This window comes from Anomalospiza imberbis, chromosome 10 (genome assembly GCF_031753505.1).
Source record: "Anomalospiza imberbis isolate Cuckoo-Finch-1a 21T00152 chromosome 10, ASM3175350v1, whole genome shotgun sequence".
Lineage (NCBI taxonomy): Eukaryota > Metazoa > Chordata > Aves > Passeriformes > Viduidae > Anomalospiza > Anomalospiza imberbis.
In genome coordinates this window covers 5,577,111-5,594,079 of record NC_089690.1, presented here as the reverse complement: position 1 = coordinate 5,594,079, position 16,969 = coordinate 5,577,111, and the positions used below count along the sequence as shown (strand labels likewise).

At 36.5% G+C, this 16,969-nt stretch overlaps 1 protein-coding gene and 1 long non-coding RNA gene across 15 annotated transcripts in view; one reads left to right on the top strand and one right to left on the bottom strand.

The window, feature by feature from the left end:
- Nucleotides 1–90: 90 nt before the first annotated feature.
- Nucleotides 91–9,117, top strand: LOC137479762 (uncharacterized). 2 transcript variants are annotated; one of them, XR_011002496.1, is made up of 3 exons: nucleotides 96–227; nucleotides 547–633; nucleotides 8,006–9,117. It is a non-coding gene; the product is annotated as an uncharacterized lncRNA (long non-coding RNA). The 2 variants fall into 2 exon arrangements; XR_011002495.1 differs by lacking the exon at nucleotides 547–633 and having other exon boundaries at nucleotides 91–227.
- NLGN1 (neuroligin 1) overlaps nucleotides 8,142–16,969 on the bottom strand; it is a 484,028-nt gene continuing 475,200 nt past the window's right edge. For all 13 annotated transcript variants that reach the window (XM_068200312.1, XM_068200309.1, XM_068200310.1 and 10 more), the window contains 2 exons: nucleotides 12,272–13,061; nucleotides 8,142–11,312 (listed from right to left, as the gene is read on the bottom strand). In XM_068200312.1, the coding sequence (XP_068056413.1) occupies nucleotides 10,490–11,312; nucleotides 12,272–13,061 (1,613 nt within the window). In that variant the 3' untranslated portion in view covers nucleotides 8,142–10,489. The remainder of the gene's footprint in view (nucleotides 11,313–12,271; nucleotides 13,062–16,969) is intronic.

Sequence of the window (16,969 nt, the reverse complement as noted above, 5' to 3'; positions counted from 1 at the left end):
TACACTCAAAAATTGAACAAGAATGTCCAAGATATCTTTTTTTCATTAGCATGTACCTGTAAGAATGAAGATGGAAAAGAGAGTAGATATTAATGCAAATCTAATTGCAGAAGTTGTCTGAATGCCAGCAGGGAAATTCCTCTTGTCAAGGATGAAAGACAAGACATGTCCCATTTCCCAGAAGTGTTCTTCATTAACTTTGTGAAAGTCAAACAGCTGATACCCAGGTAAGTGTTCTGCACAGGCTCCTTTGCTCTCCTCTGCTGAAATTGCCACACAGAATGCAGGACTCAAGGTATGGACACATAGGTAATGGTCACAATATTGAAAAAGGCTATTTTCTGCTGATCAGATGTGAACCATATTTAATCATACCAACCCAAACACCTCTACTGCAAACCAAAGGATGCTATGCCCAGTATCTGGGTTAACAAGATGGCAACTTCTTGGCAAATTATTCAAATAAATGAGAGTTTGTTGAAGATCTTGGAATCAATGACTCCAAGGAATGCTCACAGCTGTTATCTGAAATTCATAATTTTCTAGCTTTGACTTCTAATCTGAGTAAGCAGCTTTACAGAAGCCTTACATATGAACAGGATGGACATGCACTTGGTGCTGATTGCACCACAGGTAGTCCCCTTCAGCTGGTGCTTTTTCTATTGATCTCTGCTCTAAATGGATGATGTTTAGTAGCTTCATAAGCAATGAAGCCATCAATATCTGTCAGGATTTACACCTCTTTGACCTCAGCATGTAGCAAATATTGCTATCAGATTTATGTGTTTTGTTCTGTTTGTTTTTAGCTTTTCAGTTAATCTCATTGCAACACACAGCATGAGGTTTAGAGGTTTGAACAAATTCAGCCAAGGCATTCATGTAGCTCCTCTCCAAGACATAAGTGATCATATTCTGCATAGCTCTCTTAATGGCACTAATGATTTACAGGACAATCAGTTCTCTCTCTGGTAAAATAAGTTTACAATTATTCATATGTAGTATTGCTCTAAAGTATCTTTTTATAAATCTTGTGGTCCTAACTGCTTGTCACATGAATGTCAGAGACCACATAGAAGTCTAAAAATACTCATGTAAACCCTTCTGCAAATGCTTGACATCAGTGAAGCTATTGTATATTTTCATGCTCAACACAGGTTAAAATAGTGCTACTTACTGTGACAGTGTAACTGGGGGCTGCAAAGATGACAGAAATAATTTATTATGCTGCTTACAGCTAATAAAACCCCATGTGCTTTGGGGCAGTTTTTGAAAATACAACTCTTATCCTTTTCACATGTGAACGCTTGCTGTTCCTGTCATCTCTGGTAGTCCTTAGACAAAGGTTTGAAGCCTGCAAACATACTCAAAACCAGGAGAAAGTGGAATGTCTGACTGCATAAAATAAGGACTCCCTTGCACCAGAACAGGCAGCCAGTCTTTTTTGTTAAGTACAGCTATTGTGTGTTAAATGTGTCTAAACCCACGCTAACTTCTGAGGAGAATCAGCCCATTTGATCAAAGAAGCTCAAACTGGCAAAACACAGCAGTCTCACCAAGTCCTACAAGAAGCCCCATTTCTGCCAGTGTTCCAGACTGCTCAGTAGTGGTTTGATCTCCAAAATTCACTCCTCTGGGCTGGTGTTTTTCCTCCAGCTCCTCTTCCCTGCTTTCTCTCCCCTACGGCATTTCTCTGTTCTGCATTTCCACTTTGCTAACTCACTCACAAAGCAATATCACAGGGAATGAAGCATTGTGGAACTGGCAATTGTTGTAAACCTCATCACTGTGCCTGATCTTGGATGCATCTATCTTATTTTGTAGCTATTTATAAAGATAGAAGAAATAAGAACAGCTCCAGCCCATCTAACCATCCCAAGGCAGAATTCACTCTGAATTGCATTCTGTGCTTAAGAAGCCATGTGCAGCTTCCCCCAGTCGTAGCTATGCTTACTATCATAAAGTTTCTACACTATAAAGTCTTTTAAGTGAGGGTATTTCATGCCATTCAGTTCTGATCACTGCTGGTCTTACTTCCTCAGCCTGAGGAACATTGTAATAAAATAAAAACTGGGTATGAAAAGGTGTGATTCTGATCTATGCAACTAAAAAAATAATGATTGTTAATAACATATGTATGTATAAATAACTGCTTTTGTCAGGTTTTCATAGTTATGTGTTCCTGAAAGACAGAAAGGATACTAAATTTGTTCACCTTCTCTTGGTTCTCTCTTAGGCAGCAAGGAAAAACATAACCAGTAGACAACGACTTATCCAGTACTAAAATTCCTACACTAGGCACCTAACACTGGGTGGTTAAATTTAGGAAGGAAGAATTTCATGCTGATAACTTTCAACATCCAGCACAGACCTACAGCAGAAACACCTCCTACAATCGTACCCTGAACTTCAACCCTCCTGCTCCCTTAAGAAGGGAAGCAAAGGGCTGTTCCAAGTTAAAAATGAGTGGAAAATTGTGTTTGAGGCTGCCCATCTGTGTTTCATTCCTCCTGCAAGGAGAGGAGTCATCTTTCCCAGGTGCAGTCAGCAGACTTTGGCTGTTTCCTGCAGGGGGTCAGCAGGGGCTCAGCTCCGTGAACACCTGTAGCACAGAGACAGGCACTGCAAAAAAAACCCACTTGAGCACAAACTTCTGAGAGCCTGCACAGCCCCAAAAATCCAGCAGCACTTGTCTGAAGTGTGGCTATGAGCTGCAAGGTGTTAATTTTTAAGCTTCTTAATCTAGCAAGCAGTTGAGTTTATGAGGCTCTGCTCATGTCTGGAGGCACACACTTGCCTTAGCTCCAAGTTCCCTGTGAAATTGCACCTGTGGCATCTTTCAAAGGGAAAAATTACCATCTGAGTGTGGTGGATAACTCCTTGGCACATGCCTGGCATTGCTGACTGAAGGCATTCTTGTACCTGGCCACAAGAGGCTGGCCTTGGCTGTACTGGATGCTGGAGACACTAGAGCAGCCTAGATTTCCATTCCCATGCTGAATAGCAATTCTCATAGCTGGGAGCTCATAAATTAGTGTCCCTGGATAGATATGCAACTGCAAGACAAATAATTTAAAGCAAAATTCCCACCTGAAGGAACAAGAACACTGATAAAGTGAAGGAAACAGATTTAAATTTCAAACATTTGCATTTTTGTGAGACGGTAGAAGTAATGTGAGAGGGAATGAAGAACAATATTGCACTTATCACACAAGAAACATTTTTTTTAAACCTAACAAGACCTGTAAAGAAGCAAGAAAAAATAAATTCATAAATGAAAGAATTATGACATTTAAGTAAACAATGAATGAACTAGAGACGGCAAACTGTACCTAGCAATAGTCCACACTGCAACAACATGATAAAAAGCAGAGAGTTTCGAGTTTTAAAATGAAATTGAAATGCAGAATGGAGCTAGGACAAGTATGAATTCAACAAAGGGGAATTCACATGCAGTATTAAAATATAGTCTAAATTCTAGTAACCAATGAGCCCTTTTAGACTTCAGATAAACTGTATTGTTGAAAAAGGATTACTTGTATTAAAAAAAAAAAAATCTCAGATATATCATTATTATCAGTATTGTATTTAATTTTACAAATGTTTCTTCTGTCCAACACAGCAAAATTTGTGAGTGTTTTCATGCTTCTTTGGTGTATCTCAGAAGTACTGCTGGGAGTGCTTTTCCAGAGAAATCTCTTTTCATGAGTTTAACCCTGCTCTTTCCTCCTGGAAAAGGCAAAAAGAAAATGCCTAAAAAGGTTCCTGGATACAGCAATTAAGGTTGTCACTTGCTGGCTTCTGGTCAGCTTCAGAGAATCAAGATACTCACAATAACCTATAAGAAAGAAAAACCAAACCAAAACAAAACAAACTCAAAACCGAAATCCCAGCCCCCAAACCCTGGCTTGTTATTTGTCTTGTGTTACATTTTCTGCTATTGGACAGCAAAGTCATGATTCATGAGAGGAAAGCAATGGTTCCTGTTATCTTCATCTTCTGTGGAGACCAGGGTACACTTATTCCAGTTAATAACCGGGGAGAGAGAAATAGATTTATGGTAAATGGATGGATGTTAGAGAAAAAATCAGTACGTGATTGAACAAGGGAATCTCTGCTAGCTGACCAAGAGTAATAGGTTTTGGGTGTTATTTACCGTAGTGAAAGTCCCACTCTTCACTTTCATGAAATTGCTCTAGACTTCTATGCAAATAAGAACAATATTTATTCATTAGTTCAGCTGAATATCACCACTACATAGGAGTAACTTTATGAAAAGTAGAAAAACCAACACTATACAACCATATATTTGTCATCAATCAGGGAAATATTGCATGGCTTTTTCTGAAAGTGCGTGGGGTGTCACATGAACCATGGATTACTTCTAGAACCTTTTGTATAGTCTTAATTGCTTAAAATTACAGCTGAAGTTGTTTCTACAAACCCCTGGATGAAACAGGTACACTGTATGTATCGCCCTCCCAAACTGCCTCCTGCCACGAAGTTCTGCCCCACTCCTCATTTTATTCCAGGGAAAATTTATCAAGTGTATAAATCAAGTGTATGGCATGGGGTCTGGCCCACAACTGTTTTGCAGAATTTCCTTTTCTATCCTTCATGACCAGGAGGTCTAGTGAGGCTCCCTGACTTCCTCACTAACTGAAAAAAATCACTAGATGAATTTTTTTTTGGTTTTTTGTATTTTTAATCATGCAATTGAAGTGTTATCAGCTCATAGGCATATAACCTCTTGTTAACTGAGCTCTGGTATAATCACATCTGAGAGCCAGTGGTATCAGCTTCCATTTGAAAAAAAGTTACTGGCTCTTATAGGTGTAAAGCAAAAAACCCAGCTAGCCCTATAGGCTCAAAAACTCCACTTTTTTTTTTAATGGTTTCATTATAAAACTCAGCTCACAGATGCTGTTGCCTGGCCTTGCTGACATTGAGAAGAGAAAATTCAGATGACAGAGAAAAATCTGTCCTGAATTTAAAGCAACATGTGGCCCAGTTGTCTGTCCCTTCCCTTCCAGAATGGAGCAGAACAGAGCAGACTTCCAACTGCTGTAAAGTGTCATTGTGTCTTTGACATATAGGTCAACATATAGATTTGAGGATCAGGAAGAACTAAATGTTCCTCTCTATATATAGATTTTAACATATAACTTACTACAGCATGCTAAGGCTGCAAACTCTGGTACTAATCTTTTCTTTGCATCCATGTTACTTCAGAGTTTGTATTTTTTTAATATAGAAGACTTTTTTCCCCCTGAATTTTGGCCTTACACGCAAATATCCATCAGCATATTAAGTCTGGCAGTGCTCATAAAATTGTAATAATTTCTGTGAGTAGGTGTTCACGTGCATGAGAAGATATGCAGAGTTGGACAGTGAGATGAGCCATGATGAACATTAAAGGTCCAGCAGCAGATCGATGGCTGGTGTCAATTGCCAGGGCTTCATTGATTCCAATGGTCCCACGATAAATACTAATTCAGCTGGAGCTAAAAGCATTGTCATCATCTTATCAGCTGCTCTATGACAGTGGAGAATGCAGAATGAGGGGCAGGCGTTACCTCCACACCTTTGAATGGTGCAGAAAGGTAAAATTCCCTGGTTAGTCTCATATTTTGAAATCTCCTTTATTGGCTGCATGTGGGTATGCATGTGGAGATAGATGCATATGTACACAAGGAGGCATTTTCTGAGACAAGTACACAGCTTCTGCTGCTGTGATGGTACTTTTATCTTCAAATGAAAACAAAATAAAATTCAAGAGACTGTATAATATTTGCTTGTACAATTTTTTTGCACTTCTATGAGGTTTTTCATTCATCCCAGTAGCAAAGGGTCACGAAACTCAGGCTTTAATCCATGATTTACATACAATACTCATATTCTTTTTCAAAAAGCTAAAGCTTATTACAGAAATGATGGTTTCCCAGGCGTACAAATTACTGAGAATTATAATATCAACAAAAAGGAATGAAGCCAGGTTGCATATAAAAATCTACACCTCCTAGGTGACTCTCAACATGTTTTTTTTCTAAACATTTTCCACCAGATAAAGTTCATTACCTTGTTCTAACAATTTCCCATTTCACAAAGTTAAGGTTTTACTAAACCTGTATATAAGAAATTAATTATACAGTGGCATGAACAGAACCTAAGAGAAAAGGGACTTTGTGCATGGCTGGTGATGAACTCATTGATTCTGCTGCAAAGTTCTCTTGAACATCTTATCAAATATTGCTGATTTCTGATTTGCATGCAAATGTATTGATGTGCCAGAATGTAATCAGATTAGAATGTTTAGAGTAAAAGCTCATTTGCCATGTTTCAAATTGTTCATATTTACTTGGAGGCCTCAGGAGGGCATCTTAATCTTATAGTGTTATTATTTCAACTAGAAAAAGAGATTTTTAATGTTATTTGGAGAAAGTCCCTTAGCTTGCAGACTGAAAAAAAAAAAGCAGAACTGCTGCAACAGATATTTTGACAAGAGCTTTGAATGAAAAAGAACAAAACCTCTGAAGGGAATTTCCCATTAATCTAATTTATTTGGAAGCACATTTTCACAATAATAATTAAATTATCTAACGTTCGCTTACATTAAAAAGCGACCATCTGTAACTGTTCAATACTAGAAAAAAAGGTGGGGGGAAAGACCAATATTTTAAACTAATATCATAGGCAAAAAGCAACAACTTCCAAACATCAAAGGAATACCGTGATGTTTGACAGCTTCCTATGAAGTCAGCTGTTTCATCTCCTAGTGAAGTTGGCAACAGAAATTCAGCATCTTCTGTGCAGCGCTGTCTTTAAAACTGTAACATGTTTATTTGTTAGACCTCTATTCATCCGGTTTTCAGGGTGTGTGAGTAACAAAAACATCCAGTAATTAAAAGCCTGTGACACATGTTTAGTACAGACAACAAAAATAACAACTACATTTTCCTCTGGAGCATTTTATCCAGGAAGTTCATCCATGCCTTGCACGTCTTCCATGGGTGGAGAATACCAGCTATAACCAACTGAGATACCATTGAGCAAAATGCGGTTTTTATCGGTTTTATTTCTCCTAGAAATGTCAGCACAGCACATTATATTGCCTGTAATTTTAATAGATAAACGAGACAATGATTCCATTGTTATTTTTTTTTCTCAAAATGGTAGAATACATTTTCTTAAAAAGGTCTGCAAACATATTTACAAAAGTGTGAAATCAATAAATGCAGGCTCTTTATATTTTTACTGAACTTCCAAAGACTGACTGATATCCTAATTTTATTGTAAATCTGGTCCAAGGATGATACAAGAAATTAAATATCACACTCAATTTTGCTTTTGTGTATGCTACCATGAAAAACAAATTAAATAGATAAAATATTTTGAAAAGAACAAAGTTATATTCCATGAAGCACATGAAGATATTTCAAAACCATTTCTTATCTTTTCATTCCAGCTTTAAGACATCTCTTGCTCTTTCTCAATGTTGTGTTAAAATGTGGGACACCATCTTACTTTTGGAAAGCCAGCTGCTGTAATGTCAGTATAAAGTAGCCACTAAAATATCATTCACAGTATCTGCATCACAGGAATGGACTTTTTTTTTTTTTTTTCCAAACAGTAGTGACAAAATTTGTGTTGTTGCCTTCATCTTTCACATTTTAAATACTATTGGCTGACAGAAATAAAGTGTAGTGTCATGCGTGGTTTACCTAAATCATTTATTTTGTAGCTAATAAAAGTAAACAATTACCAGATACTGTATATATAGAGATATATAGATATATGGCCACAAATAAACTATAGTAGAAAGTTATTTTGGTTTTGATAAAGTTAAGAAAAGCACATAAAATCATATTTCATTAATATCTTGTTTTATGGCCATCAATATTTTTGTATTTTTTTTGTTTTGTTTTATCAACATAGCAAAATACAATCTTCTTATTAAACAATAATTATCAGATGGCAGACAATTCTTTTTATTGGTTTACATTGGCAGGTCACAGTCTAAAAGCACAACCACATCAGGCAGAAATTGCACACAGACCGTCCTGGATTTTGAAGACTATTTTTTGTGCTTCTACAAAAAGACCTTAACTTAAAACTGGGGACTGTAACAAGTACTAAGTACATGGTTTTCTTTTTTTTTTTTTTTTTTTTTTGTTAAATAGGTACGTAAAAGAACTGAAATTGCAGTACTTTATTTTGGTTTCAGCTTAATTTTTAATGTCTGTGCTCAATGTTAGCAAACATGCTTTAAACTTCTCAGCAATCCTTTATAATAAAAGTTCAATCACCCGATAAAACCCAGATGATTTTTTTCCCCTTCATGGAATACTGCAGATTTATTTCAATTTGGCCTGTTCCTCGCCTACTTTTTTGGTGTTGATGTTGCATTTTTAACTCATTCCTGAAATCTGGGGGAGATTTATGTGGGATGACAGTCACAATGTAAATATTTCTGTAAGAAATAGCTGTGGTGGGGCTGGCCTATAAATATGGAGTTTTATTAATTGTAGAAGGCACCCTCATGTCTTCAAAAACCAGACTGGTCTTAAGATATTACTCTTTATTTGAGACAGTTACCATTACTTCATTAAAAAATGACAAAACAGCAATAAACATTTTAGCTCTTTAATGAGCAAAGATCAGGTCTCTTAACATTGGAATAATATTCGTTATCCAGATTATCTTTATTTCACTCAGTGACCAGTAATATGGCCAAGAAATACAAAGTAATTTTCCATCAAGTAGTATACAATTTTTGTGTGTAATAAGCTTTCATTCTTGAAAAAGAGTAACTGAAAAGAAATGTTTCTGTTACTGCAGTTAGTTTGTCAGAGAAAGTTCTTCGCATTATCTTACAAACTATCAAAATTGCTAGTAATTTGAAAAAATGTAAAAAAAAATCACATAACTTTAGTCTAATAGAAATATAGTACAGGTAAGAGAGAAAGTATTTATCAGGGATGTGCTCTTAAGTCCATCTCAATTATTTCTTTTATATAAATGTACATCTGATTACATATACAAACGTTTTGAAAGGACCATGGTATAGAATTACTGGAAAGCAACAGGGGAATGAAAAATTTCTTGTGATTTTAGAACATTCACTTCAAATCACACAAACATATGTAGTATCCAGATTTTTAAATTTCCAGTTGTTGGCTCTCTCCCCTTTCTCATATATCCTCTTTTTCTACACTCTTGCCATCTGGTCTAGAGAATTAATTGGAATGACAAAGCTAATGTATAGCAAAAAGGGAATTAACATTATATTAAAGTATTATAAGTAAACTTTGTCACATGAGTTACATGCAACATGAGTTGAAACAATAAGCTGAAAGGTGTAATCAGAGCAGTAATATTGGGGCATTTTTAAATGGCAAAATGTCATTGCAATTAAGTTTTTGGACACACTTTATCTCATCAATTTGAACAAAATACTCTGTAACTAAATCACAACAATTTATAAATCCTTCATCAAAGGCGATTCCATTAAAGTTATAGTTATTTCAAATTCAGAAATTATTTAGGTGGAAAGGAAAAAGAACATTAATAGTATATATTTTTTTGTCTGGGATTCATATCAGTGAGGGTCCACCACTATATACCTAGAATGCCATAAATACCTTTAAGAACTGTTGCTCTGTTCCGAACTGTTGTTCGGAAGCTACCATGAAATATTTTACTGTAATTACTTTTGCCCCTTTAAAAAAACTCCTTTAGGTTGTGCCAATTGATGGAGAAAGCTTCTATTAAAAACTCCAATGGGATGAGAAGAATTTTAATTACGGCTTAATCAGCAGCACAGCCACCAAGCATATAAATTATCATGCACATCGTGCTAAAAATATCCAGTTTCCTTTATTCCCACAACTTTTTTATACTGACAGCACTTATGTGATAATGTTGTACCTGCCAGGCTGTAAAACTTCTCTGACTGGCAGATTTCAGCATGAGCCCCTTTCTAAGGCCTTAACAGCATTGGTGCTTTGTGTACTTATTCAAATATGTAAATATGGTCTACACAAGAAAACAGGTCCAAATAAAAATTGGTGAAAATTATCTGACATTCCATTAGTGTGTCCCTTGTGCATATTTATAGGTTTTTAAAATTTTCAGTCATAGTTCTTTCCTGTTTGTGTTGCACATGCCTAATTCCATTATGTAACTTAAATCTTCAAAAAATTAATGCTTGAATGTGAATGAAAAAGTATCATTCAGGACAACTGCTTCAAGCAATTGCAAACAGTTGGGTTTTTTGTTTCTTTTTTTCTTTTGTTTTGTTTGTTTCTTAAGTTCATTTGATATATGTACAATTCATTTTTTTCAAAACCCCAAATGTTCTTGATATGTATATTCACATAATATTCCTCCATATTTAAATAGTAAGAGTCTTGTAGGTTGAAAGCCAAGTAATCTTCAGTAATATCACCTACTGTAATCCATCAAAAAATAAAGTTTGTTTCATCTTGTCTGGCTATACCCTGGTTGTTGAGTGTGAATGGGGGTGGGGATGAGGATGGGGCAGAGTATTGTTCTGTCCTCCAGTAAATGTGTTGAATGTGTGTAGGGGCTGAATCCCTGGTATAGTGTTGGGGATCATTGTGATGGTGTTGGGTGTCATTAAGGGGATATCATCAGGAGACCTTCTCATAGCTAGCGTGTAGTCTGGGGGACAGGCGGTCCTAAGAACCACCTCATGTGGATGGATGGACTCACATTCATGATCCAAGTCAGTGTGCTTCATTTGGAGGGACATTATCTCCTCTTCTTGTGCATGGGTGAGATCATTGGTAGTGGTACGTTGTGGGCTACATCTCCTGTGAACATCATGTCTCCGCTTGTCCTTTTTGTAGTACAACGCTGCAAAGGCCAAAATGTTCAGGAACAGCAAAGATGCGCCAACTGCGATAGTAACGCTCAATTCTGTTGAGTAGTCCCTTTGATCCACTGAAAATGGGCTTGGCTGCTGTTTGGGATCATCTTGTTTGGCTGTAGGAAAGGCTGAAGTAACTGAAACAGAATTTTTCCTTGTGGGTCTGAAAGTATTATCAGTCGATGGCACTTTAGTTGTGGTAGAGGTATACTGTGAAATGTCGTTAAGATTGTGCAGATGAGGTACCAGTTCCAACCAAAGGTTCACTTTATTGGCCCTATAGTGTTCTTTAACTCGTGGTTTTAATCCAATGTGAAGATACAGTTGGTCTTTCTGAGAATATCTGGTCCATGCTACTTCTTCAAAACGATTTGGTTTTGTGTGGATGAATTTTGTGTCTTGCGGCACTGGTTGATTTGGGTCACTGAAAGAAAAAGATATCTCCAATGTTACAAAGCATTTCAAATGGAATTATAAAATTAACATAATTAAGATTTTATACTAAACGTTTAAGACTGCCATTGGATGGAGCAGAGTGCTATTCCCTAAAATTAGAGGCTTTAATAATATTGATTAGAAACAGCATTATGCAAAAGAACCCTTCTTTTACACGGACGTCAGCAACTTCCCTGGTTCTCCAAAATGTTGGTGTCTCACAGTGAAATCTTGTGCTGCTGAGGGAAGATTGCCTGGTGTGTGGTGATGTGGACAAATGTCTGTGAGAGACCAGTGTGAGAGAGCATTAAGATTTTCTTGGTTTTTTTAGCAGCAAAAAGTTCATACAGCTCTGCATTTCTGTTTCTGTGAAGCATCTGTGGCCTTCCAGAGAGGAAGGATCATGGCAGAGCACAACTAAGTACAATGCATAGTCAAAAATAAGTGGTCAAATGTAACAGAGGTTTTTGAACTCCAGTGGAAAAAAAAAAAAGAACTAATGAAAAGGGAAAACTTTTCAAGTTTACAGCCACATATTTTATGGTCAGAAGTGAAAATTTAAGACAAAACATGCTACTAAAATAATCTGTATTATATTTTATGCAAAATTTATGTAATTTTCTGTCTCATAGGATGAAAGTATCAGTGATGGAGTAAATGCAGGTACTAATGTAGCTGGTTTTAACTCTATATATATGTTAAATGCTTAATTTTACACTTTTCCAGAGTTTCCTTAATTAGCTTTGTGTATGTTTTAAATTTTTTCCTTCTTTTTCCTGAAACATCTAAGTGAGCCAAGGGACATTACAGTAAACATAAATATCCAACTCAATTCTTAATCTCTTATTCATCCTACAAGTACAGAGGAATTCCCAAAGGAGACAACAAATGGAAAGCACCATTCCATGCAAAGTTTGCATACAAGACCATTCATTATCTGGTACTCACCCAGTTTTTGCAAAGTTTGTCCAGTACGTCATCACCACTGCACTTAGCATGACATCATTTTTGGAGAAATTACAGGGAAATAACTCAGTAGGACCAATCATGGGGATTCCTAGTACATAAGGAACCTCATCTCCATGGGCTGCATCTGCCCATGCAGGTACCTGATCTGTCTGGCAATGATGGTAGAAGGCATAGAAGTACGTAGGCGATCCAAAATTCGAGTGAAGATCTGCTGTGGCCACTGCTGGTGCAACCCACTGGTGATCAGTAAACAAAGCCAGCAGTGTTTTCCTTCTGGTCTCGGGGTTGTGCCGGTCTGCCCAGTCTGTGTACATAAATTTAATGGTTTCCCTCAATATATCTTTGCCTTCGGGGTATCCGTATAAGTTATCGACAAAATTAGAAACCGCAAAGTCAAAATCACTGGCTGATATGCCATCTTCGCTATCCACAATGTTTTCAACAAACTTCAGCCCTTCCCCTTGGTTAACTCCCAGCATGATGTCATAGTTGAGGAACTCTCCTTGTTCCATCAAGATCTGAGGGTCGTCTGGTATCACGTCGCCGTCGATTACTGGTCCAAAGGCTATATGGTATCTTGCTGGTTGAATGTCCTGGTCGACAAGTTCTCTGTAAGGCTTCTTCTGTAGACATTCTACCAGTTCTACAGTGTCTGACATGTTGCAACCAACTTTTGTAGCCAACATCCTGGCATATTTTGCAGGCTGAAAGCTAACTGCCCAGCTGGAGAGAGCTGTTCCACTTTGAGCTATTGCTCTTTGAAAAAGTCCTGTGGGGAGAAATATTTGAAAACTACTGAAGCGACCTTGAAACAGCCACAGACTTTGAAAGATTCAAAGGAGTTCTTTGAAACAATAGAAAGCTTTAACAGAAGAGATACCTGAATCTTAATAGTACTTAAATATAGGGGGTGGTGAGATCTGACTGCTGTTGTACCTACAGGTAATGTGCATAAAATAAATGCAGTATGTGCTGAAGCAAATGATTCTTCCTCAATATAGTCCAGCTGAGGAACAGATTTTCGAAAGAAACTCAGAAAGGAAAAGGAGTGGCATTACCTTATGTAGGACAACACTATCAGGTTAAAAAAAGGTCTTAAAATTAAGTATAGGTTGGAGTAAAAACCATCAAGTCTCTGAAATGGGTTGAATTTTTAGGTATTGTTCAAGCCATCAGCAGCATGCATGCATACAACTACATGTGAAATTAATTTATTACACTTTTTAATGTATTCTTTAGGATTAAACTTAGTTTGAAAGGTGCAGTGCTTTTAAATTGTGTATCACTGCAAAAGTTTATATTCTGGAGTAATAGATGAGAAGGTACCAGGCAGCTATTAAGTTTATAAGTGTCTAAGTCAAAATCCTTTCTTGTAAGGAGCTTTTTTAAGGCAGGTTTATATTGATCATACGTACATAAAAAGGGAAATGATGTATTTTACACTGTTTAGCTTTGTAATTCAGAGATTTAAACATATGTTCAGGTATGCAGTTAAGGGAGAAAGAATGATCTGGCACTGCATATAAACTTGCAGTAAATCCCAAAGTCTTCAGTGCAATTAACTGAATTTATGCTGATTTAATTATCACTCTGGACCGGGAATTCTACCAAAGAAATAACAAAATAGGTTAAAATGTATGTTTTCCTCTCCCTTCTGTAAGGATTTTTAAAACATGTCATGGATGACAGCCTCACCCTCTTGTAGTCAGTGAATTAATGCAATTCTTTTGCTATTGGTTTTAATGTAATCAGAACTCCATCCTTGTTTTGATACTTCTTGTGCTCCCTTTGCATTTTTCCACTCCATTTCAGGAGGGTACTTTGGGTTCTGAAAGAGATTATAAGTCTGAACTTTGTGTAAAATACTCTTCAGAAACTATATTTAGGTAATTTAGCTTGTATTTAATAGGTGTTTAGACAATATTTAGGTAATGGTGGCCTTTCTACTGTTTTGTGAGAGTTTGTTTTTTTCATTTTCAGAGAAGTTAATTTCAGTATCATAACTTTTGCACAAACTACTGGAAAATATTTTATCTTGGACCCTACCTCGTATAGGTCACTCTGGGTAATACAAAATGGCCTATAGTGTTCAAAAGTTATGCTGATTTAAGACATATTTTGTTCAAATATTTTTTTTGTTCCATATTTTGGTCTAAATTTTATTTTACTTGTGCCGATGAGCACCTGGAGTCATTCCACCATCTCTGGTGGAGTTACTTGGGGACTGGAAGGGACACCTGGCCTCACTCAGTTCCACCAGGAATCTTTGTTCCAATGCTTGATGAATAGCTGGATACTCCCACTAGAGGAACTGGAGTCAAGGCACTCAGATCACCTCAGAAATGTATTCCAATTATGGACAAGATGGTTTTTGCTTTGATAAGCCACTTATTTCTATTGATAAAAACCCCCCTAGCCTCTAAATCAAATCAGAGAAATGTTCTCACAGCTTCTGTTGCAGCACCAGACCCTGTACACTCAAAAATAAGCTGGAATTTGTTGCTGGCAGGAAACGTTTTACGAGCTTCTCAGGAATTTTTAAATTATTCAATGATTTAAATAATTGTATTAGGTCCCAATCGAAAAGTCTTCAAATTAGATAGGTATAGAGACTGAAATGTGTAAACTCAGGCCTCTTCTTAAACTTATGAGAAGTCATATCCAAGATATTATTTTCTTGCAAGAGATGAGTAAAAATGAGAATGAACTTGAGCTATAAACAGCTAAAAATATATTTGCATGTTTATAAGGTCAGATATTGAGCTAGCATAAATCAGCTCAAAGTCAGTAGAATTACCACAGAGGATCCAGACATTGTAATAAATGTAACTAAATGACAAAGCTGAATTTTCACAAAGATATATTTCATGATAATTCAAAACGTGTGTGGGTTTTTGCATATTGTGTAAATCTAACTTTATTGCTTTGTTAAATATGCCTGGACAAGGACAGAAAGTGTAAGCTACGTGTAAGAAAATGCTGATACAAACACTGTGGCTTGCTAAGTGCTACAAAAGCATCAGATGCTGGATTAAGTAAAAGTGGTCAAGTCCTTTGGCCATAAAACTATCTGAGGAAATGAAACTAAACATCCCTCCTTGTGCTGAAGAATGCTGACAGAGCTAATCCTCTACTCAAACAATTTGGTGAAAAATGAATGGTATGAAAAATTATTTTCATCTGTCACAGAATTCATGTGTGAATTCTTGCCCTTCCCCCTCGTCCCCTCGTCCTATCACTACATGCTTTTGTAAAAAGTCCTTCTCCACCTCTCATATGTGAATGTGAGACAACATGAAACAAAAGGGGGTTTGGAAATGTTAAGAAATTACTTATTTGAACATGACCAATTTATATTTTCTTTTTTCTTTCTTTTTTTTTTTTTTATTTTTAACGGCAGATCTAACCACCTCCAAGTGACTGTTGTGAGTTGTTCTGTTTAATCCAAATTTCATCAAAGCATGGGTTTGCTTCTAAAAGAAATCCTCAAAAATTTACTTTTACTAAACCTTCTTCAGACTCCTCTAAAATACCTTGATCTGCAACATAGTGCCTCAGTTTTCCCCAAACAAATTCTGGTCCTGGCAGAATTCTGGCCATGTGTTGGGATATGACAGGGTATCATTTGCTGATAAGAGGCAACACATGACTGTCCAAATATTGTCAATGTGGCATTTTGCATTGATGTCACATTACGCCAAGAAGATTGATTTTAACACCAAGAGTTAGGGGAAGATAAACCAGGTGTCCTCATTCAATCTGGAGTTAATACTTGATGAGAAAGTTGGTTTTTAGAGCTCTGATGAAAGAAGATAGTGACTGGAGACCCTCAGGTCACAGTCCAGTGAGGTAATGCTTACATCTTGCTCTTACAAGCATCTTCTTTTAAATATCTCCTATGTAAGTTCAGGTAGTTATGGAAGAAAAAAAGATTACACTAAAAATCAAATTATGAAAATAGACTAAAATTTAGACCACAGTCTTATTTTCCAATTGACTCTTCTTGTAGAAGTTATATTTTTCTCTCATTTAAAATAGCATAATGGCATGGTCTAAAGAATCTCTCACTTCTATTGACCTTAGTGGTCTTTGTAACATGACTTTGGGGAAATGCAGCTCTTTTAATGTCAGCAGAATTATGTTTTTATGACCAGCCAATTAGTCCCACATGGAGATAGAGCAATATAAATTAGTGGAGGATTATATGCACAGGGCACAGTGTGGTGTCCCTGATAAAACTAATACAGGAAAAAATATGTGAGAAGAATTAGACAAGAGCAGCATGATCAATAAGCAATAGCCATGCAAATGAGAGACACTATGTGAAACTGTGGTGCAAAATTCATAGAAAGAATAAGTTGGGTGCCTCAAACAGCATGATTTTAATTCCCTTCCACCTGCCTCAACTAGAGAGAAAAGGTGTTAGTTATGGAATAGGAAAAAACATATAGAAGAAAATCCATTTGCAACTTGGATGCTTTGACAATTTTGGATCATGCATGCAAAATGTTCAGCAATTCTTTTATTAGATGACAGCAAGTGAAGTCCATGCAGTTTCAGACAAAAGATTTCTGAACTAGTTACTTGTTTCCTTCACATAAAATAATAGTTTTAAGCAATTCAGCTGTTAGCCTGAAAAGAGAAACTCTGTCATTTTAATTTTCTTTAAATTGTGCT